The 24,194-nt window shown below is 45.0% G+C and overlaps 1 protein-coding gene across 3 annotated transcripts in view; it reads right to left on the minus strand.

The window, feature by feature from the left end:
- Positions 1-1,194: 1,194 nt before the first annotated feature.
- Positions 1,195-24,194, minus strand: part of USP46 (ubiquitin specific peptidase 46) — a 71,629-nt gene continuing 48,629 nt past the window's right edge. For all 3 annotated transcript variants that reach the window (XM_084759726.1, XM_084759728.1, XM_084759727.1), the window contains exons 5-9: positions 21,070-21,146; positions 10,404-10,487; positions 8,187-8,384; positions 5,135-5,213; positions 1,195-4,587 (exon numbers count right to left, since the gene is read on the minus strand). In XM_084759726.1, coding sequence (XP_084615852.1) covers positions 4,486-4,587; positions 5,135-5,213; positions 8,187-8,384; positions 10,404-10,487; positions 21,070-21,146 — 540 coding nt within the window. In that variant the 3' untranslated portion in view covers positions 1,195-4,485. The remainder of the gene's footprint in view (positions 4,588-5,134; positions 5,214-8,186; positions 8,385-10,403; positions 10,488-21,069; positions 21,147-24,194) is intronic.

Raw genomic sequence — 24,194 nt, forward strand, 5'->3', positions numbered from 1 at the left:
CAGTGCTCTCAACAGAGCCGCATCTCCAGCCCCAGCAAAGGTGTTTGAAGTATTCATGAAAACAGAAAAATGTTGAAGAGCTAGAAATAGTTCTCTGAGGGGTTTGTAGCCCTTGAAGTCCATTTGACAGAGGAGGAAGAAAACAGAGCCCAGGAAAGGACATCTTATTCCCGAGGTCTTCTGTTCCTTTGATCGCCCTGGAAATCGGATATTTTCCCAACAGCCTAGTCAGATTTAAGCATGGGAACACAAGTGAAGATTCAGGAACAAGGAGGCTGCAGTTACCCACCCAGTCCCTGTTCCTGGACTGTAGGGTTGTCTTTCACTACTGAGGCTTTAGCCACGGACTCAAGTCAAGTCACAATTTCCAGTCCCTTGAAGGACCCCTTGAAGTCACTAGCTACAAAGAAAAGCCCACCCCCATGGCCTTTGCTCTACACAGGGTAGAGAGTGGTCTGCACTTGGCTTAGATTTTTGAAGACAGGGTCCCCACAATTCAGGCCAGAAAATCCAGCCCCAGGGACACATTGCTACTCCTGAAAACCAGTCTGATGGGACCCCAGAGCTGGATGTCACATCCTTATTTTAGGAATAACATGTTACAGTTAGTAAGACCCCACACAAGGAAGTCTTGTGAAGTCTAACTAGCCGGTGCTCTCATTCCTGGCACTGATTTTCCCAATGGGCTGTTTCCCCAGTAGCAGTTTCTGGATTCTGTTATATAGGATGAAGTGCATGACCTTCAGGACATGGCTTTTACCAGCCTCGACCACGCTGCTGCCTTTCCGTAGTCTAGTAAGCAGAATCTTCTTCATATTTTTGAATCTCAGTTCACAATAATGCCCTGCACAGGAACTCACCACCAGCTCACACTTGATGTCAAGGACTTGAAGGTCACACGTGTGACAGCATTTACATATGGTTCTCTAGGAGGAAGGTAATTCCTATTTTATTAATTTTTCTCACAAACACTTCTAGAGGCAGGGTGTTAAAGTGAGTGAAATGTCGTGAGACTGACAGTATTGTTTAAAGTGCTTGAATTGATTACATTTTTAAAAAACCAAAGATACAGATTATTTTAAATAAAAACTACAAGCTTTTTTTTTTAAAGCAACAAAATCAAGTGAATGCCACACACATACAGTAACTATTTTGGTTACAGAAATAGGAGCCAAAAAATAAATTAATGTAATACTAGAAAACAGAAATTTAATTAGGCAGAAAAATAGGCAATAATTTTCTTTGGCCCATGTCATTTGCATGAGCTAATCACAAAGGTGCTGGCAAAGGCCTCGACCAGATAACAGCAAACCAGGGGGAGACATTTAGTGCACAATATTTTAATACACATGAATATACAAAGTTGATCCAATGAAATGTTTAAAAGATAAAATCCATCCATAATAAAGCTACACTCCATATCTAAAATAAGCCTTACGCGCCAGTTAGACCGGACTTCTGAGTTAGGCCTGCCCATGAGATTAAGGGTACCCATGAGATTAAGGGTACCCATGAAGACCGTTTCTGACATTTTCCATTTTATGTTTAGTCCAAACTATAACCAGGACGTAAAGCCACACGTGGATGGGTTCCTCTTCAGACTGACACCCTGATTGTATATTCCTGGCTCACCTCAAGCCAGTCTACCTGATGATGCCTTGGAATGGAAAAGAAAATGCCTCAGTGTAACAGGACTACACACATCACCATTTGACTAAAATTTTCTTTGAAACAAAAGATTTAGCATACTGTATGTACCATAATCTAGATGTTAAGCTAGCAAATAACCAATAAAACAAACATTTCATTTAAAAAAAAAAAGTTTTAAAGTCTCTTGAAAGACACTTTCTTTTTAAATACCCAGCTTTTACAGGCTTACTCACTCCTGCTAGAGAAAGGACACACAAACGCCCCTCTGGGGGACTGTTGCTGGGTCTTTGTGCTATCGTTGTGACCTAGGATTGGTCTCACGTGTCTCACCGCCACTGTCAGTCCCTGCTTTATGCTAGGAACCAAGGACGGTAAGTTAGAACTTGATTTCTCTATGAAAAGAAAAATGGAGGGGAGTGGAACAGAGCTGCCTTGTGTTTTCTTTACTGAAAAAGAGGTAAATAATTACCAGATAGTCCTACGTTTGAAAAACTGATGGAGTGTTGGTGGAGGTATGTGTGTTTGGTCTTCTCCAATCTTCCTCCGCTGCGCTATATAACCAGCTGAAAGTCAGTATAATCATCTTCATGCTCATCTAGTTCTGTTCCAAAAACCTCTTCATGAATACTGAATTTTAACTTACTTTTTCTATTAAAAGCAATGGCTTTGGTTATATTACTGGGGGGGAACTTTACATGATTAGAGAGAGAGAGTGAGGGAGGGAGGGATGGAGAGAGAAGAGGAGAGGAGAGGAGAGAAAAGAAGAAAAGAAAAATGTGGCTGAACCTTATAATAGCATTTGGGCTTCCAATTGTAACATTTTTGTCTAATAAATTAGCTTCAAGAGTTGTTTCAAAGATAATTTTAATAGTTTTTGTTCTATGATCAATTCCAAATATATTAGAAGGCAGGAACCATTTTCTTAGCCTTTGTAACTACAGGCCAATATATGGGCTGTGTGTTTACAAATCTTTCCCTCTGCCAGTCACTTTCATTTGGAAAGTGCTTCTCCTAAAAGAGTGAAGGTTCACTTCCAAGGTAAGTGATTAATAAATATGCTTCGTGGAGGAATAAAAAGACAAAATACTTATAAATATGCATTGCCTCTAACCAAGGCAAGGTCCGTTTTCGTCACTTGCATAAGACAATAACATGAAATAACCCTGTTTCGTCTTCTCCAGTGAAGAATGAAACATCTCCCTTCAAGCATGAGCAAATGAAGTGTCAGCATGCTTAAGTTCTGAGTCATAAACAGTTCATGAGATTTCAAAAGTAAGAAGTCCAGTTTTCACCTAGATAAAGTGCTATCCTCTTCATTGTTGCAAAGCGGCCACTGACATTTCCAATTGCAGTTTTAGTTCACATTACACCAAGAGTTTGCATGTTCATTTGCTGACGTATTAATTAGGTCACAACATAACACGTTCACAGTATAGTATAGTGTATGGAAGTCAACTGACGTCCCAAAGGAAGCCAAGATCTTTGACTCATTGTATTTGTAGGAAAACCAAGATCAACTCAACAGTAAAACACCAAATCAACCCTTTTAATAAAAGGTACCAATATGCAAATACTCTAATAAATACACACAAAACAAAAGGGAAAAGAGTGAGATGAGGTTCTTCTGGGAAACTGTCTTGTCAAGCATTCTAGGGATCTGAGCCCGAGAAACAGCCGCCATCTTGCTCACTCCTCCCCCTACCTCCTAACACTTCCTGTGACCCACCTCACTCTCCACTAACTCAAGCCTTTCCTTCAGGGAGAGTTTTGTTTTAGCCCTGGGACTCACCAGCACTTCCATAAACTGACTGTATATGTTTTTTTTTTTAAAGAAGAAGAAGAAGAAGAAGAAGTTGTACAATCTGCTGATGGTTGTCAAGGGGACCAGGGTTTTGATTCATCTTCCTCATCCAGGAAGGATGTTGGTGTTGACTGGATGGAAAGAGATGCTCAGAGGCGGTCAACTGGTGTCTCAGCCCTGATACCGCTGACTACAGGACATCAGCAGGATGGGAAAGACAGCTTGAAAAGCTTAGCAGTGCCAAATATGAGGAGAACAGAACATGATGGGAGAAAAATGTCACTAAAACTGAACAGCATTGCATTAGTTTCCTGAAACTTGGCTTTTGGTAGAAAGATAAGTAACTTCTCACTACCCACAACAACATCTTCCTCTTGGCTTTGACTGCCCTGAGCTCCATAATGTCTTAGCCCCTGGGATTCTTTCTACCAGCTAGGTAAGCACAGTTGGGTGCAAACACCGGCCACCAGCCACAGCCTTGCTTCACCTTCTTCCAGCGTGGAGGATGATTTCGGCATCGAGGTCACTACTTTTACATTTTCACTTGCACAAACTTAAAGCTATGGTTGCAGCCCTAACAGATAACCATCTATGTACCCACTCCTCCCGACAGAGGAGGCAGGCAAGCCAACAGTGGGTAGCAAAGCTTCCGGGGTGTGTCAAAGGAATGCATGGAAAGGGGACCCCGGGGGACCATTCAGGAAACCGACCAAACACTCAAGGTGGACCATGACATTTCCAGGAAACGTCATTCTAGTTTAGCCAGACATGACAAGCGGCGTAACACTCACCCCAATCTTAAAATTAGCAACAGTTACTCATATAAGTCTGACTACAGTGGAGGGCAGTTAACTCTACCTCAGACCAAAAACAGAACCAGGAGTGGTGCTGCATGTAAAAACACAAAGGCAGGACCAGTGGGCGTCAGAGTGATAACATCAGTGGGCCGCTGGGGGAGAGGGAGGTCTGCAGAGAAACAAGGCTGTAGAGCTTTGAGGATTTCCCCGCTGCAACTAGTCCCACACTCCTCTAAGTTATTCTCTTGATTGATAGAATAAAATATATCCAGATTCAGAATTTTTTGATATATCTGACGTCAGACCATAGAATTCTTCAATAGCTTGAGCATCTATTTTCTGCAACGAAGAAAAATAAAATAAAATAATGTGATTATTTACTGTGATTCCTGGGAAGATAAAAATCTAAAATGTAAGAAACATGAGTTGGTATAGAAATGCAATTAGGAACCTTTAATGGTTCGTTCTATACATTTGACGGATGCAAATTGCTGGGAACAAAAAAAAAATCCCCAAACAAACAAACAAACAAACAACCTTTCATCCTTTCTTCTAACAGTAACCATATATAGATGCCCTTTGAAAAACTTAGGAAGTCTGTTTTTCAGAAAACAACCCAAGGGATCACTCAGATCTTTCGGTTCATCAGAGCTCATTTCCTTGAGTGTCTATTCTACAAAAATAGCTATCCTAGTGGGTTAAACCAGACTCACCTTTGAGTGTAGAGTTTATAATATTTCTTCACATGAAAGAAAGTTAGTGCATGAAGTAGGTAGACAAACTCTACATATTTCCATACTGCTGGAAGGCAGGACCACTTACAACAGTTGCCCCACCCCAGCTCCCTTCTCTACCCTGTACCCGTGAGAGTAACCTGCACACCTACCTCTACAATGTCATCATCAAACAACAGCCAGAAGCCGTGACTCTTCACAATGGTGATGTAATGCCCACGGTTAGGACCACTGGAAAGAGTGAAGGGGAGAAAGTCACCAGGCAGGACAGTGGCACAGACCTGTACTCTCAGAGGCTGAAGCTGAGGGTCAAATCTAGCCTGGGCTCCATAGAGATATGCTGCTTCCAAGTTAAAAGAACCAAGGACTAGTTTTTATCTAAGTCCACAAGCCTGGCAGAGCCCCTGGGTACTGGCACCATGCTGGTCATGGGGAGGTATAGAAGCCTGATGGGGAAAACACAATTACTGTATACCTACTATGCACCAGAAAAACAGTGAGCAGGAAAAACATGCCCCCCCTTCTCTGGGGACTTGGTGCTATAGGGTTGATTTGAATCACAACATTTCTGAGTTATTTATTTAATTCTTGTTGCAAAAAAAAAAAAAAAGAGGAGATGGAGCTTTTGTTTCTGGGCTTTGCTTTGGTTTGGGGTTTTTGAGGATATCTACAAAAGAATTACTTTGAACTCCATTCTCCTGTCACATGAGAGTGCACTCATGATAGAGACCAGCGGCCGCCACCCCTTGTAAACTTTTCCCATGAGACACATTCTACCATACTCTGATGTGACAAGAAAGCCCAATTCAGATATGGTTCTAGAACACCAATGACCCATGATGTATAAAGACCCACATTGTTTGTTATAACAGTACAAAAGACACAGGGGTGTCTGCGGTGGGGGTCCCATAGGCTACAACAAAGCAGCCACATAACACATGTGGAGAAGTGCCGTAAAGCAGGATATCAGGAAAGGGTTATCTGATAAGCTGCAACAGAAGGAAGGTTCTCTGGAATCAGAGGTGAGGGGGAGAGAAGTCACGTGACTGTGTGTGACAAGAGTTTCCGAAGAGCATAAAATAAAGACACAGCAATCAAGTCAAAAGTCAGAGCATCAGCTGGCAGTGGTGGTGCATGCCTTTAATCCCAGCACTAGGGAGGCAGAGGCAGGTGTCTGTCTACAGAGCACATTCCAGGACAGCTAGAGCTGTTACACAGAGAAACCTTTTCTCAAAAAGACAAAAAACCCAGAGCATCTAGAGCCAAGAAACTCCAGGACGAAGGGGACAGAAGGTCAAAGGGACAGACCTTCCTGGCACCACAGCATGTTAGCTAAGATTGTTCACTCTCTGCCCTGAGCACACCAGGAAGATGTCAGGGGTTCTTAGCAGAGGCATGATCTGATTTAAGTGTCAGAAGTATGTTAACAAGCCATAGTGCATAACTACATGTACTAGGATGTGCAAGTGTGTATGCAAAACAATAGGAGGAAGTGTCACTGGGTTTATATCAAATGGCGCTCTTTACCCTACACCTAGTATTATTTTTAATATATATCTACACTACTAAAATTGAAAGGCTGAATTCTTTCCCCTCATCACTTACCATGTATATGAGGGTAGTATGAGTGCATGCATGTTTGTGGGTGTACGTGTGTGTGTGTGTGTGTGTGTGTGTGTGTGTGTGTGTGTGTGTAAGCCATGATTATATCAAGCATGGAATTTTTTTTTAAATGTGCTGATACCATTCAGCAAAGCCCTTGGCTTCTTTGTATCTAGAATCTTCCTTTCCTGGTCTCATGTAAATCTTACTGTAGGATGCTGGGAAATGAAGTTGGCAATGAAGTCGGCAAGGAGCTCGGCTGGTGAAGACCTTTGCTGTCAAGTCTGATGATGGCCTGAGTTCAGTTCCTAGCATACGCTTGGCAGGAGGAAAACACTGACTCCCACAGGCTGGCCTCTGACCTCCACTCTCAGGCCAAGGTAGGCAAGGAAGGGCAGATACATGCTAAATAGTGTGATTTTTTTTTTTAAAGCTATGTTTTAAGAATTGGGGAAATGTTGAAAGTTATATTAAAAGATATATTTTTAAGGACATATTTTTGATCAACCAAAATGCCACCAAGTTATTACATATGATCTATTACTTCCATGTTTGATTCATACATATTTTAAAAAACTCTTCAGATTGTGATTTTTATGATACACATGGCTTTTTAAAAGATTTTCATTTTTAACTATGTGTGTCTATGTACAGGTGGCTGACTCTGAAAAAATGTCAGGTGTGTTGGAGCTGGAGTTACAGGTGGTCATGAGCCACTGGGCACAGGTGTAAAAACTAACCTCAGATGTACAAGAACATACAGTTGTTAACTGCTAAGCCATCTTTCCTATACCTATGCATGGCTTTTTAAAAAATAAAATCAGGGGCTATACAGATGGCTCAGTAGTTAAGAGCATCCAAGTCCCCAGCACCCATAGGAAATGACCTACAAACATCTCTAGCTCCGGAGGATCCGCCACCTTTGGCCTCTGCCAGCACCTATACCCACCCACATACAGACACACACACTTATGCATAATTAAATAAAAATAAATCTTTTTTAATATATATATATATATATATATATATAAATCCTGGTGGCAGTAGTGCACACCTTTAATCCCAGCAGAAACAGGTAGATATTTCGGAGTTCAAGGCCAGCCTGGTCTACAGAGTGAGTTCCAGGACATCCAGGGCTACACACAGAAACTGTGTCTCAAAATAAATAAGTAAATAAATAAATAGCAAGCGAGCAAGCACTTATTTCTCCATGTCATTTTAAACTCATCATCTGTATCACTTCTATCTAAAGGAGAGGAAACTACTTTCCTTGATAGAACCTTTGATTACCGTTGTTCTCAGGTTATTTATGCGCATGGACAGCTATGATTATTCACGGGCCCGTGCTTCATACTGGCATGTTTTTTCTCAACATTGTCTTTGGGCCAGCGGCGCACTAATATTACATCACCTACTCTTAGTGTGCGTTAAGCACCCTGGAATGACAACCGCGTAACGATGACCTCGCGTAACACTGCATCTCTTAGGGAACGTCTCCACGGTAAGCATCTCTGCATGGTTTGAAGTGTAGCCGGGCCTGTTTTGATGAGAAGATAAGCCCTACGCTTACCACAGAAGCCTGGCCTCCCAGCCCACCCTTACCTTCCACAGTGAACAACCACGGCCACCAGATCATACATTCGGTCCAGGTTCACAGCGTCGCTGGAAGTGTTGAAGAGCCGGAGCTCCAGAGGGAAGACCACTCGGTAGGACAGCTTGGTGTACCTGTGGAGCTGCTCCATGTACTTGAACCTCTTTAGGTGCAGGGCCAAAATCATGGGCAGCTTTTTAACCCTCATCCTAAGAAAGCATAAAACAGAAAACCAACTGCACCCAATGACCACCGGAGGAAGAAAACTCACTATTGCCTACACAAACGAGAGCAAGAGGGGCCCAGCGAGCGGAGGGTGTACTGGTGGACGGATATTGATGCGCCCTGCATCCGTGGCTAACCCAAGTGAGAGAAAAGCACAACCGTGCATCTCTGTTTGGTCACGGCGTATGATCTCTTGCTGTGCCTCTGCCTGCAGAATGGAATGTATTTGGACAGCCCACTCCCTTGTACACGGACAGGAGGGCTGGGAAGTTAAGAAAAGGAAGCTGAGAAAAGGAGCAGGCAAAATGACAGACTAGCAGAAGGAAGCTTCTGGAACATGCTCACGCCCCGTCCTTACCCTTGCAGGGGCTCCCTACCACAGTTACAGAGGTTACACCGAAGCTATTTTCACCAGCTAAACTCTAGGGTCATGGTTACACTCGTGAATTGGGAGGCAGGGGCTACAGACATGTTTGAACACAGTTGCTTTCCATGTTGAAGCCTCCACATGTAACAGTGCAGTGAAGGTTTTGAGAAACGCTGCCCTAGAGGAATTATTCTGGTCTCAACCTTACATAAACAATCTTTCTTTCCCACTGCCTGACCATTAACTACCATTCCTGGGTAAACAGTCACACGGTAACAGCTTGAGTGTGTGACAGTGCTGGAGAGGCCCACCCTGTTCTCTCCCCTCCAGCCCCTCCCCCCTCCCTCGCCCCCACTGACGAATGCACTGAATTAGCACAAACACTGCTGGACCTGTGCACATCTTTTATATGTATTGTTTTTTAAAGGACCAATTCTAGGAGACTATTTATTGAGAAATCCGCTAAGGTAAAAAAAAAAAAAAGCCTCTTCATAAAAATAAACAAAAACACCAGTAGAGACAGGCATGATGGCACATGCCTCACGACCCCACAGCTCCGAGGGGGGTGCAGGCAGAAGGACGGCAAGTTCTAGAGCCGCCTGGGTTACACAGCCAGACCCTGTCTCATGAAGACAAATTAGTAGAAAAATAATAATTATACAAAACCTCCATGTTTCCCAGAAACATAATGTCATTTTAATTCATGAAACCTCCAGGGTTGACCAGAGAACACCTTCACATCACACAGGCCGACCTAGGCTGCCTGAGGCGGAGGGAGGGCCTCGCGATGGGAGGCAGAGTCAGTGTCCACCAACAAACAGTACCTGCTGCCCATTACAGGGCTTGGCCTTGTCATGTTGATGGCATGGAGAAAGACATGACGGGCAAGGTGGAGGGTGAGGGAGGCTGGGCAGAAAAGTCCTTGCAACTCCCAGGTCTAGAGCGTCCGTTTTAGACGGCACTGTCGAGTATCTATGAGCTACCTTGTAAGCTCCAAAACCAACAAGATAAACTTATGCCAAGTAGGAACTCACAGGAAGATGAAATGTTCAAGTTTCTTGGTTTCTGGGGATGAGATAACGGGGGAGCAACTGGTTAGCATGGAGTAGCCAAGTTGCTGTAATTGGCAGGCACTAGTAAAAAGATGGCGGACCGTGGATAAGATTCCAAGACAGAACACAGTAATTTTCTTCGAGACAGGGTTTCTTCGTGTAGCCCTGGCTGTCCTAACTTCTTTATCACCTATTCTTGCAACTGATGTGCCCTTGCCCCACAGCTCCATGTAAACAACAGATTATTTTTAAATCTTTGGCCATAAGTAAGAAAGCCAAAGTCTGCTGTCTCCACTGTGTGCTATGGACTGCGGTATGTACCTTATATAATTTATCCTTACTCCTAAGAGGGTTAGTAAGTAGAGCTAATCCCCACTTTTACTAGCATACTATCTGGCACACAGTAACACTTGGTACTTGTCGATGATAAGAAGAATGAGGGGACGGACAAATGAGGGCTCGCCAAGGCAGCGTTCTTATGCAGGTTTTCTTGATGAGGAAGGTCACCGGCTCTGTGACGCCGAGATGCAGACCCACGGAGCACCACTGACACGAGCCACCTCCCTGCTCAGCCCTTCACGCACCTCTTCTGGGCCTCCTGTTTGCTGCAACACGTTTCACAATAATATTTTTGTTCACTACACAGCGTTTCTGTGTTGCTGAAGTCTCTGTAGAGAAAAAAAAATGTTTTCACCTTTTAAAAAAAGTCCCAGACGTACTTAATACACCATATTTTAAACCCCTCTATTACCTGCAGGGTAATTTCCCAATGAAAGTGGACAGAACAATAGTCACAATGGAGCCTTCTTAAGACTGGCACTGTTATGCCCTTAGAACATGTCTGTTCTAGGACTGGGCTGTGGCCTCGCCATGAGAGGTTTGGAAGCCAGGTATGGCGGCGCACACTCCAATCCCAGCACTCGGGAGGCATTGGCAGAACAACGCTAAGTTTAAAGACAGCCTAAGTTACACTGAGAGTTCAAAAGCAGCCCCAGCCCTGAGCAAAACAAAACAAAACTTTATTTAAGAAGACCCAGACAGATACAAACTAAAGTTTCTAATAGATTCAGAAGGGGGGAAAGTCAGTATTTAGTAGCAGTAGTAGTAACAATAATAATAATAACAACAACAACAACTAATAGTAATAATACTTGTAATTTAGAAAAATACCATCAACAGCAAAAGCCTACTCAAACACCATAAGTCATGTCTCCCAAAAGATAACCATACAATCCAAAGTGACATTTCTATATTAATTAAAAATGGTATCACAGAGGTTCCAGGTTCCAAAGGCCACAAGAGTTAAAGATCCTGACGTCAGAACTATACACAACTGTCCTCATGTCCAGCTTAAAAAACAAACAACCCAAAAGCCAAGAAGAGTCCAGGGGTGTAGCTCAGGTGGCCTAGCGCGGGCCTAGCCTGAGGCCCTGGGGCCCTGGGGCCTTTCCCTAGTGCTGCATAAACTGCCTGTGCTGGTGTCTGCCACTAGAAAAGTGGGAGCAGGGAGATCAGGGGCTCCAGGTCACCCTTCATCACCTGGTTGAACCTGAGGCCAGCTACTTAACCCCCCCACCCCTGACACACACACACACACACACACACACACACACACACACACTAGTCACCTCGAGAGGTGAAGGCCTTCCACCCTCCCCTGCTCTCCCACAGGACCCAGGAAAAGCACTTTGGCTTGCCTTCTTTTGAAAACAAAGGCCATTGTGGCTGTGCCGGAAATAATCTCATCAGAAGGTCCTGCCTGCTACTTAGAGCTTTCACTTTCTAAATGTCACAGCCTTTCATTCTTTCCCAGATTTGACTCTGCATTTCTGGGGTCTGCTTCAAAAGGCTAAAAACAGCATTTAGAGTAAGTATACTACCCTGCAGTTTCAAAAATGCCTGTTGGCATTTCCTCCTCATAGTCCCCCAGCAGCCCAATGATCAGGTTTTATTAAGCAGAAGACGGCATTAATGATCTATCGCTTACAGAGAACACATCAGAAGAAAGCATTGTCCATCTGCTGAACTCCCAGCTAGGAGCTAGGTCCTGGGGATTTGGAGACTATATTCATACCGAGACAAGCGTGATTGGGCAAATACAGCTTAGTCATAAGCCACTAGAGGTAACTCCCCTGCTTAAGATCCGCCGCCCCCCCCCCATCAGTTTCGTGCTGCACTCAGGAGAAACAGTCCGACTCCCGCCCCCACAGGCCATGGGCATCACACCCTAACAATCTTCTGAGCCTGTGTCCTACCACACTTTGCATGTCTCATTCCTCCACCCCGCCCTGTGAAGGGTAGCTATCCAGAGCTCAGTGAACCAGCCTTCCTCCAGAGTAGATTTCCCTGACCACCGAAGGCGCTCCACCAGGCTCTGACCCCGCGGCAGCTGGCTTTCTTTTGTTTGCTTGTTTTGTTCTTAAAGGTGTGTGCGTGCGTGCGTGTGAATCTGTGTGTGCACGTGTGTGTGCGCACATTATTGCACAGAGGCCAGAAGAGGGCAACTACATCCTCTGTCACTCTTCTCGAATTCCTTTGAGGCAGGTTCTCCACCCTAACCTGGGGCTCATGTCTTCTCAGCTGGTCCTAAAATCCAACCATCCTCCTGCCTCTATACACCTCAGAACTTCGGTTACACGCATGCACAAGACGCCTGGTTACACACATGCACAAGCCTGGATGAAGGACCCTGAACTGTGATCCCCAGGGTTACACAGCAAGCACTCTTAAAAGGGGAGCGATCTTGTCTGCTTTGATCATTGGAATATAGTCAGCCTGACTCTGCTGAATGAATGAATGGATGAATGAATGAATGAAGTCAGCTAGAAGAATAAAGTCCAGGGGGAAAGTAGAGAGAAAAGGAAAATTGTATGTGTGCCAGAACAATCAAGGCTTTTCCCTAAAAGGCCATATCCAAGTCAGGTTTTCTTTTTATTTTATTTTATTAACAAAGATCTATTTATTTATTATATATACAATGTTCTGCCTGCATGTACACCTGCACACCAGAAGAAGGCATCAGATCACACTATAGATGGTTGTGAGCCACCATGTGGTTGCTGGGAATTGAACTCAGGACCTCTGGAAGAGCAGACAGTGCTCTTAACCACTGAGCCATCTCTCCAGCCCCCCAAGTCAGGTTTTCACAGAAGGAAGTGTGTTGGGGAGACCCTGAGGCACAGAGGTAAGGCACAACATGAGGTGTGTGGGAGGGCCAAGCGCAGCCTTCAGTATCACAGAGAAGCTCGCACGGTCCCTACAGCTCAGTGGCTCCTGAGCAGCGTGGGAAAGAGATAAGCAGACAGTGCTTCTGAGAACTGCTACTTTCTTCAGCACTACAGAGAAAGGCTTGGAAGAGGTTGGGAGGCAAGGAAACCCTTCCCGTGCCATCATGCCAAACCTGCAGAGCCCACGTCCTTAGTGCGCAATCAGACTCATCACGGCTGAACGAAAACCTCACAGAGCATCTGCTGTGGGATACTGTTTGGGATTGTTTCCTTCATCAGAATAATCAAGGCAAGCTCAGTGCAGAGGGAGGAGCCAAGCACACTCACATCTTGAAAGCTAGATGTTCTCTGTAGGCTGGGATAGGATAAAATACAGCAAAAGGATATAGTAATCTTTTTGCTGTATTTTATCCTATCAGAGGGTCCGGGAAACCTGCAAGAAGAACGTTATGATGGGCGAATCTGGGTCCTGGGGTCCTTCCTTCTCAAATTATGGCACCAGCCAAGGAAAATATAGGCAGTAAATTTTGAACCCCTTCCCAGACCTAGCCGATGGACAGGATATTCTCCACCATTGAGTGGAGAGGGAGGTCTGACTTTCATACAAACTCGGGTGCCCCATTTCTGACCATGTCCCCTTGATGGGGAGGCCTGGTGGCACTCAGAGGAAGGATAACAGGTCACCAAGAAGAGACTTGATACCCTATGCGCATATACAGGGGGAGGAGGTCCCCCTCAGTCACAGACATAGGGGAGGGGAGTAGGGGGGAAGCAGGAGGGCGGATACAAGGGATGGGCTAACAAATGAGATGTAATATGAATAAATTAATAAGTTTTTTTAAAAAAGAAAGCAAAATAAATAAATAAATTGATTTTTTAAAAAAATACAGCAAAAGTCTTCACAGGTTGACCATCCCAGGTCTCAAAATCCAAACCATTTCTAGTCCCAAGCATTTAGATTTGAGACATCCAATCTGCATTAATTTAAAGGCACCATTTAGAAAGGCCCCTCTCCTCCTCCGGGCAGAAGGACAATGCCACCATGTGATGGTGGCTTATGCCTTTAATGCCAGCACTCTGAGTTCAAGGTCAGCCTGGACTACATAGTGAGTTCCAGGACAGCGAGCACTACATAGAGAAACTGTGTCTCCAAAAAAAAGAATGAAGGAAAGAATGAAAGAAAGAAAGAGAAAGGAAGGAAGGAAGAAGGAAAGAGGAGGAGGAGGAAAATAACGCTACAATAAAAAGTGTGACGCTGTCATGGCAGTGAACCTGAAAAGCGGAAAGGGAAGGCCGGCCAGTGGGGAGCCAGCCCCGCAGGAATGGAAGCAGAGCAGGCCTGTGAGTTTGCTCTGTTAGTTCTCCGAACCAAAGTGCAGAGCGTGATGCCGTGGCACCCCTGGGAGGGCAGCACTCAGAGGCTCTGGTCAGGAGGGTCGAGGCCAGCCTCGACTACATAAGGAGGTTCTGTCTCTCACAACAATATATATATATATAAAACGAAGCAAGCAAGAAAGGCTGGGGAGGTTTTCCAAGGCCAAGTTAAAACAGGCACGAGGCAATGGAGAGATCTTTCTAGAACTTTGGATAAACTACCGAGGCACACAGAAGGCTAGGGAAGAATAGAGCACTCTGTGTCGCTTTTAAAAAGGGTCGTAGTAGCAATCAAACATTATTTTAAGATTCACCATGGGAACAAATGTAACAAGAAATGCATGGCTTTATACAGAAATTTGACAGCTTTATGGAGACATACCCAGCCTAAGTGGAAGAAGCCATTCTTGGGCGGGAGGGTGTTTTCCCATACAGCACAGCAGACAACTAACTAGCATGCTCAAGGAACATGCAGACTTTGTACCGTTCAACTAAAGTCTTTTTTTTTTAATTATGTGTATATATGTGGGGGGGGGCACACATGTGTGGAGTTCAGAGGACAACCTATGGGAATTTGTTCTTTCCTTCCATCACATGGGACCTGGAGATTGAACTCAGTTTGTGGGGCTTGGCAGCAAGCGTCACCATGCCATCAATTGCTGGCCTCAATTAGAGTCTTAATCTAGACCATAAAATAAAACCAATACTGACTTAGAAGAGAAAATTCCTTTTTTTTTTTTCTTGAAAATTCATGCCACAGTTCTGATCACAGTGTGCCTTTCCCATCTCCTCTTAGAGCCTCCTCGCCTCCCACCAACCAATCCCACACCTCCTTCTCTCTCTAGAAAACAGACACACAAAGAAAACAAACCAGAATTTTAAAAAATCAAAAAACATCATGAGAAAACACACACACACAACACATACAGACACACACAGTAAAACAAAACAAAACAAAACCCCCATAAAACACAAAAATCAGAAACCATATAAAAATAAACAACAACAAGAAAAAGACCAGTAAGATTAAAAAGGGGGGTGGGCACGGGCTGGAGTGATGGCTCAGAGGTTAAGCGCACTAGCTGTTCTTCCAGAGGTCCTGAGTTCAATTCCCAGCAAAAACATGGTGGCTCACAACCATCATAATGAGCTATGGTGCTCTCTTCTGGCCTGCACGTGTACATGCAGGCAGAGCGCTGTATACATAATGAATAAATAAAGATTTTAATGCCCAAACAAAGCAATATGAAACAAAAAAATTCTATTAAAATATCATTGATTCATTTCGTGTTGGCCATGTCTAAATGTGGTTTGTATATCTAATGACGCTCTGTTGAAGAAAAGAAAGTTTTCCTTTGCAAGTGACTGTCAGTTGGAGACAGCTTCTTGGTTAGGATGGGAACTCATGTCCACTTTCCCCACTTCAGAGCTGGGAGAAAGAAAAAGTCTTAGGCAATGCCTCTGGTGATCTTCATGACACTTCAGGAGAAGCACACAGGTAAACCGTGTGGCTCATCTCGAAAGTGGTCACAGGCTGTCAACATACACTGTAACCATGCGCTCTAGGCTTTGCTCAGCCATCTAGATCCCAGCCCTCAAATTCCACCAGTTAAGCATCAGAAAATGTGATACTTGAGGACTTGGAGGAAGGCTTAGTTAATAAAATACCTGCTTCACATAGAGTGAGGACCTGGGTTTGGTCCCTGACACCCATGTAAGAGCCAACTGATGGGGTAGCACACAGTCTGTAATAGCAGTGCATGGGAGGGTGGTTATAAAGCAGATCCCGGGAACTCCCTGCAAGCCAGAGGAGCTGAGTTAGTAAGTTTCCTGGTCAGAGAGAAATCCTGTCTCAAAACCAAAATTAAGTGCTGGGCAGTGGTGGTGCACACCTTTAATCCCAGCTCAGAGGCGGAGGCAGGTGGAGCTCACTGAGTTCAAGGCCAGCCTGGTCTACACAGCCAGTTCCCGGATAGCCAGGGCTATAGAGAGAAACCGTGTCTTGGGGTAGGACAACAAAACAACAATGAAACTAACTAACTAACCAACTAAATAAATAAATCAATCAATCAAAAACCAAAGAAAAGAAACAGGAAGTTACCGCATTTTGAATGTCTTCCCTCCCCGTGGCTTCCTGGCTGCACCTCAGCACTGCCCTCCGAGGGCTTTTGTGTTTCTTTTTTGAAGATCTGCTTTGTTTTTAACTGTCTGTATTTAGGCTTGCGGTGCTGCGTGGGTTTGCACGGCAAGTTCGGGTGCAGAGACATCCAGAGACATCAGATCCCATAGAGCTGGAGTAAAAGGTGGGGCTGGGGCCTGAACTGAGGTCCTCGGCAGGAACAGCCAGCGCGCTTAAGCGCTGAGCCATCACTCCAGGCCAAGGGCTCCACGGTTTGAACGCAATCTCAATTGATACTCATCCCACCTTCCACTCTCACCGCAGTCAAGGCCATCAGACCCCCTCCAGGTAAAACCCGGGCATGCCTGGGCTCCACGGTCTCGTCTCAAAAATCCCACTGAGCTGCCTGGGTGGAGACCAGCCGTTCCAGGGCCACCCAGACGTTTAGCACGCAAATGAGGCTCCTGAGGAATCTGGTCAAAATACAGACTCTGATTCTAAAGGCTACATTTCTGGAAACATCCCAACCTGTGTCAACGGTGCTGGTCCACTGACCCAAGTAAGACGGCAGAATGGGAACGGCGCCCCTCACCGTTCGGTGGCACCAGAATCACCAGAACATGCATTAGAGGCGGAAGCCCAGACTAACAGGAGTACTGTTTTGCTTTGCTTTGTTTTGTTGAGACAGGGTTTCTCTGTGAAGCCTTGGCTGGCCTGGACTCATTTTGTAGACCAGGCTGGCCTCGAAGTCACCTATCTGCCTGCCTCTGCCTCCCTGAGTGCTGGGATTACAGGCGTGCGCCACAGCGCCCGGCTCTCACTGGAGTTCTTAATGTCTACTATGCCTCGATTTTTACTGCTATCCAGGTGATTCTGATATATGCGCCAAGGTCTGAGAACCACTGACTGACTTGAATGTTAAAGAAAGAGAAAGAGAAAAAGAAGGAGGTGGAACAGAGGGAGGGAGGGAGGGAGGACATACACTGTGGAAATACGTATAGAGGTTCCTCAAATACACACACACAAATAAAATAAAATAAAATAAAATGTATAACCCAGCTTACCACTCCTGGGTTCATACTTGAAGGACACTGAAGTCAGAACACCTCAGAGACACAGGTGTATCCACCCCAGTCCCTACGCTATTCACAACACAGGAAACCAGCTTTACACAGAGCCAGCCTAACACCACAGAGACGCTCGTGCAACCACGAGGACTGCTACACTGTTCACAACACATGGTACCAGCCTAGGTGTCTATTGACAAATGAACGGATAAAGAAAATGTGGTGTGTGTGTGTGTGTGTGTGTGTGTGTGTGTGTGTGTGTGTTGTGTTGTGTCGTGAAAACAGATAAAGGTCTATGAAGGGAGGAAGAGCCGTAATGGACGGGAGGCAGGACGGAAATAACAAGGTGACGAGATAGATGTGACATGAAAGCAGAAGAGAGAATTGAGGAGAGACTGAAACCAAGAAAAGGGAGCAGGTGAGACGAGACGACAGGGGAGGAGGGTGGCTAAGTAAGGACAAACTATGATGTCTGAAAATGCCATAACAACGCACATTACTTAGTATGTTAACTAAAAAAAATCCATGAGTGTCAGTCACATCCCGGGAAATTCCATATGTCACTAATGACCAGAACTAAGGTACAGGTCAGCTGCACAGAAGAGAGATGCACGTGACAAGCAGCAGGAGTGACGATGTGTGTGTAGGCTCGGGACATAAACTTGAGTTTCTCAAAACAGGTGGATACAAGATTCCTAAAGATCAGTTTTCACATGGAGAGAGTTCTGAGAGGGTTCAAAGGTCACTCGCTGGAACACCTGGTCACCTCCTGGCCAGAGAGGATTTCAAGTGAGAGGGGGACGATGGGAGGGAGCCCTTTTAAATCCTGAGCTTTTCAGAGGGGGCGGGGCACAACAGGAGACAGGAGACACGGCCCAGCCTCTTTCTTAGAACCCTCAGCGGCAGGCTGATCATCCTGCCTAGGACGTGGTACAAAGTACAAGCGTTTGGCTCAGACAACTAACAGTATGGGTTCATGGCTTCTCTTGATCTGTTTTCTAGATTTTAAGGTTATTTACACCATTTTTCTGGGGGCAAAAGTTCAGTGAGAATACATTGGGATCTGCCACCCAAACCCCTTCTGGAAGGAGGAGATCAGGCACTTACTCAGGTCCCAGGATTTCAGCTTGACTCCTTAACAATCATTAAAATAGATGAAAGACAGAAACATGGCATCATAAAACATTGATACAGGGGATGTTAAAGAGCTCCTAACTGGGCCTGGAGAGATGGCTCAGTGGATAAGAGCACTGTCTGCTCTTCCAAAGGTCCTGAGTTCAATTCCCAGTGAACACATGGTGCCTCACAACCATCTATACTGGGATCTGATGCCCTCACCTGGCTGCAGGAGCACATGCAGATAGTGTACTATTCATAAAATAAATAAATAAAATCTTTAAGAAAAAAATTTTAAAAAGAGAGAGCTCCAACTAAAAAACAAATAAAATGGATTTAATACAAATTGAGTCACAGTCATCCCTTCTCCCAATTCAAAGACTTTATTTATTTTTTTCCTTTATCTATGTGATTCTGGTTATCATGGAACTCACTATGTATACCAGGCTGGCCTTCAACTCACAAAATTCAGCCTGCCTCTACTTACCAAGTGTAGAAGGTGTGTGCTGCTATGATGCCTTAATCCAAAGATGTATTTGGCAGGGAAAACAGCCAACCAACCAAACCCAGCTAATGGGTCTGCTTGTGTTACCCACCCCTGGGTGTGCTGCACTTGTGACAGAGGAATGGACGCTGTGGCCCCATCACAGAGCTCTCGGTGGTGAAGGACAACAGCTGGCCAACTTCTCGTTAGGACACTTGAGGGCAGGTGCAGGTGAGCCGGCCAAGACCTAACTTAGGGGTAATATAAAGCTATGGAGAACTTATCGGGAAGACTGGCCTGGGTTGTCCATTCAAATAGGAATCTGATGGACTGAAAAGGCCAGTGTGAGAGCTATGAGGCTAACCTCCATTATCAACTTGACTGGACTTAAAGGTACCTAGGAAATGTGCTTCTGGGGGTAGCTGTGGGGGTAACTGGGAACACATGGCCCAAATGAACGCAGACAGCACCATCTCATGCATCGGGCTCTAGGACCAAATAAAGACAGAAATTTTTTTAAAAGGAGGTGAGTTGAATGTGAGCGCTCACTTCGTTGTTTCCTAGCTGTGGACGTTGTGTGACTGGCTGCCCTGTGCTCCTGCCACCATGCCTTCTCCATGGTGAAGACTCACACTGTGACCCGAAATCAACCCTTTTCCTTCAGTTGCCTTTTTTGTCAGGCACTATATATATATATATATACACATTATATATATATATACACATTATATATATATATACATTATATATACACATTATATATATATATATATATATATATATATATATATATATATATATATTCATAGTGCTGAGAAAAGCAATCAATGTGAGAGCTATTCCACACTCTCCTAAGCCAGCTTTGCATCTCTAACCAACTCCACTTTGCCTTTACTGGGGAAACTGGACCCGACATTCCCATTGCACCATGGAGACAGCAATCTATGCTTCAGTTCACCACAACATGTGTGAAGTCACAACTCGCCACGCAGCACTTTATCTATCCGGTTTCGATGCTACAGCTACTGCCACCTCCCTTCAAACAGCCCAGGGATTTCCCATGAGGCAGAGAGAACAGCAGAACCGCCTCAAACCGGTCTACCAAGCCAGTGACCAGGCAATGTCCTTCCCCACAGGATTAAAGTTGGGACAACTTTCTGTATTTCCAGCCAAGTGCATCAGGCACCCACTATAGGTATAAAATGCTAAGGAGATCCAAAGACCGGTCTGTTTTCACAGGCATATTGAGAACCCAGCCCCTTGACAGAGCCAAGCTGAAGAAAAGAGGCCAGCCTGCAAAACACATTGCAAACCGTCCTGGCTTGCTCCTCACTGAGAGTGGAGAGGGAGGAAGCGGGCAGTGAGTGGAAAAGCCACTAGCCCCGAAGTCATACAACTTCTCACACCCCATGTGAGCCAAGAACCCCCCTCCCAGCAAGCGCTGTCTCCTGACTCTTTCTGACACAAACCAGCAGAGCCTTGTTATGACATTCTAAGATGTCCTGTCAAGACAAGCCAAGGCGACTGTTCATTAGGAAAACCCACCCCTACCTTCACCAGAAGCCACGCTATAGGGCAGTCTCCTGCCCTTAGTGTCCCCAGGGTCCCCAGCCAGAAGTGGCCAGATCTTAAGAGCTTGGTGATTTTTGACCTTCATTCTTGTGGCTTGGGCACAGGACAGGACTAAGACCCTTCTCTCCAGACCATGTGTTTACATTTAAATCTCTCGGGGAAGAAGAAATAGGAAATAATAAGGCTGTATTGGTATAAAAGCGGGGACGGTTGTGAGGGACAAAGGTGTCCCTTCCATGTTTACTAACCGGGGCAAAAGCTCAAGCCCCCAGGCAGAATGCAAGCCGTTACCTCAGACAGTGGGTGATGGAGGTGTTCTGTTCCACATCAACGGAGAGGTCAAGAAAATCTTCATCTTTGCTACTCACCTGAAGCAAAAAAAAAAAAAGGGGGGGGGGAGTGGGGTTTAGGTACAAAATACACAGCAGACACCATTGCTAAAACTTTGAGCATTTATAGGTAGCCCGACACATGACAGCAGTGAAGGTCACTCGTGCCAAACCAGTTACTTCAGAACAATCCCAACCCAACCCCAGATTCCCAATTCAACTCCATCCCTTTTGCAATTCTGATTCAAAACTCAGTAATTAAAGCTCAGCCAGGCTTCCCTTGCTCTCCAGCCATTTTCCTCATCGTTGCAACCAGTAAGTACCAGGCAGGCATCGACGTAGCCCACACTGGCAGAGCATGGGGACACAGAAGGGACAAGAGATAGGAAACCTCCACCCACACAGTGGCCCTTCACTAAGTCCAGTTCCTTCAAGTCACTCCTTTCCTCCGGTGCCTGTTCAAGCACCATGGGACCAGGGAGCTGGGCTGTCATGCCAGGTCCCGTTGAGCTGTTCTTCAAATGTGGACACCATATGTAGAGTCCAGCGCCGTCATTCCTGAGCTGGTCACACAGCCTGTTGTGATGCAGGCCGCCCTCGGCTTAACCAGCTCACTGGTCCCAGTTGCTCCCCCAACACTTCACGTGTCTGTCAAAGCTCGCTGACTCACTCAACAACAACCCTGAGGTTTTACAGTTTTGCTGGTGGCTGGGGAGCGATGAGCTGATCCAGCAACAAACTTGAAGTGTTCAGTCCACCAGTGGGAAGGTGAGGACCACACTCATTTAAAAGGTAACAGTGTGTGACCATGTTCTAAGTGGGTATATGGACAACACAAATCGGACTTGATTTTTGTTTTCTCCCTCTTCCTCTTCCTCCTCCTCCTCCTCTTCCTTTTCCTCCTCCTCGTTCTTCTTCTTCTTCTTCTTCTTCTTCTTCTTCTTCTTCTTCTTCTTCTTCTTCTTCTTCTTCTTCTTCCTTCTTTTTCTTTGAGGAGGGTCACAAGGGTAATGGGAGCAGCCCTGACAGGACTGGGAAGTAGGTGTGATCAGGGTACACTATGTGAAATTCCCAAATAATCAATAAAAATATTATGGTGGAGGGAGAGAGAGCAACAATGACCCCATAATTACAGATTCTAGAAAAATTACCTGGAGACATACTCAGAGCTGTAGACACACTCTCTGACACTATTACAGGAAACGTAAGAATAGGGGCTGCCCCCTAGTAAAAGGTGAATGGATTGAGGCCAGTTACTTAGACTCCCTATGCCTGTTTCCTTATTGGGCTAAGACTAGCGTCTCCTAAGACTGCTATAACGTAAGATAACACATGCAGAGAGCTTTAACAAGTAAGTGGTCAGGACCAGTTAGTGGAGCCTTTAATCCCAGGACTTGGGAGGCAGAGGCAAGTGGATCTCTGTGAGCTTGAATCTGCATAGAAAGTTCAATACTGGCCAGTATTACATGGTCTTTAACAGCAAAACAAAACAAAACAACCAAGGTGTAGTGGTACACAGCTTTAATGTCAACACTTAAGAGGCAGATAAGCAGAATTTGAGGGCATGTTGGTCTACATAGTAAGTGCAGGAGAGCCAGAGCTAATACATAGTGAGACCCTATCTTTAAAAAAAAAAAAAAGTGTTCAGTAAATGGAAGAGAGGTGAAAAATTATTAATGACCTTAAATGTTCACAGAGCTAGAAACGGTTTGCTACATGGTAGTTTCATTAGTTGGCTATGCAACTATTCACACTAGCTCTGTTTAAAAGGTATGTGTATATCTAGATGGACAGTCCCCCAGGCCCCCTGTCCCCTGCTTTAACTGTGTGCAGTGCTTACTCCTACTATGGTAGAAGCCATCTTTAGGTCCAAGTCTGTGAGGACAGGTCATCTCATGCAGAGGACATTGCTGTCATCACACCCCCAAGTGTGTATGAGTGTGTGTCTGTATGTCTGTGTCTGTGTGTGTCTATATGTCTGTGTGTGTCTGTGTATGTGTGTGTGTGTCTATGTGTCTGTGTGTGTGTGTCTGTGTGTGTGTGTCTGTGTAAGTGTATGTGTGTATGTGTATATGTGTATGTGTGTATATGTCTGTGTGTATCTGTGTGTATGTGTATGTGTGTATGTGTATCTGTGTGTATGTGTATGTGTGTATGTGTATGTGTGTGTATGTGTATATGTTTATGTGTGTGTATGTGTATATGTTTATGTGTGTGTGTGTGTATATGTGTCTGTGTATATGTGTATATGTGTGTGCATATGTGTGTCTGTGTGTCTGTGTATATATGTGTCTGTGTGTCTGTGTGTGTATGTGTCTGTGTGTGTCTGTGTGTGCATATGTGTGTCTGTGTGTGTATGTATCTGTGTGTCTGTGTGTGCATATGTGTGTCTGTGAGTCTGTGTGTGTGTATGTGTCTGTGTGTTTGTGTGTGCATATGTGTGTATGTGTGTATGTGTGTATATGTGTGTGTATGTGTCTGTGTCTGTGTGTCTGTGTCTGTGTGTGTGTGTGTCTATGTGTGTGTATGTGTGTGTGTGTGTGTGTGTGTGTGTGTCTGTGTCTGTGTCTGTGTATGTGTGTGTGTGCGTGCATGATATTTTGAGGCAGTGGTTCACTACACAGCCAAGCCTGGCCTTGAATTGACCTCTTGGTCATCATGCCTCAGCCCCATGAGTGCTAGAACTCAGGCGACTATAGACAGGCAGGCATGTGCCAGAGCACCCAGCTGTGCCCCATTCTTGAATCCAAGTGCAGCCCTGGACCCTGTCTCAGACAGAGAGACTTCAGGAGACACATTATCAGCAGAGGTTGACAAGCATTGGTAAAAACTGCTTCCCCTTAAAAAAATTATTTTATGTATACGAGTATCTTGCCAACATGGATGTCTGTGCACTACATGCGTTTCTGTTGCCCCTGCAGACTAGGAGAGGAGGTCGGGTCCCCTGCAACTGGAGTTATAGACAGTTGTAAGCTTCTATGCAGGTGCTGGGAACGGAACCTGGGTCATCTAAAGAAGTAGCCAGGGTTCTTAGCTGCAATTCCATCTCTCCAGAACCATGAAACTGCTCTCTTGCCCTTCTGCCAC

Source organism: Acomys minous, assembly GCF_964271855.1.
Source record: "Acomys minous genome assembly, chromosome: 15".
In the NCBI taxonomy this organism is placed as follows: Eukaryota; Metazoa; Chordata; class Mammalia; order Rodentia; family Muridae; genus Acomys; species Acomys minous.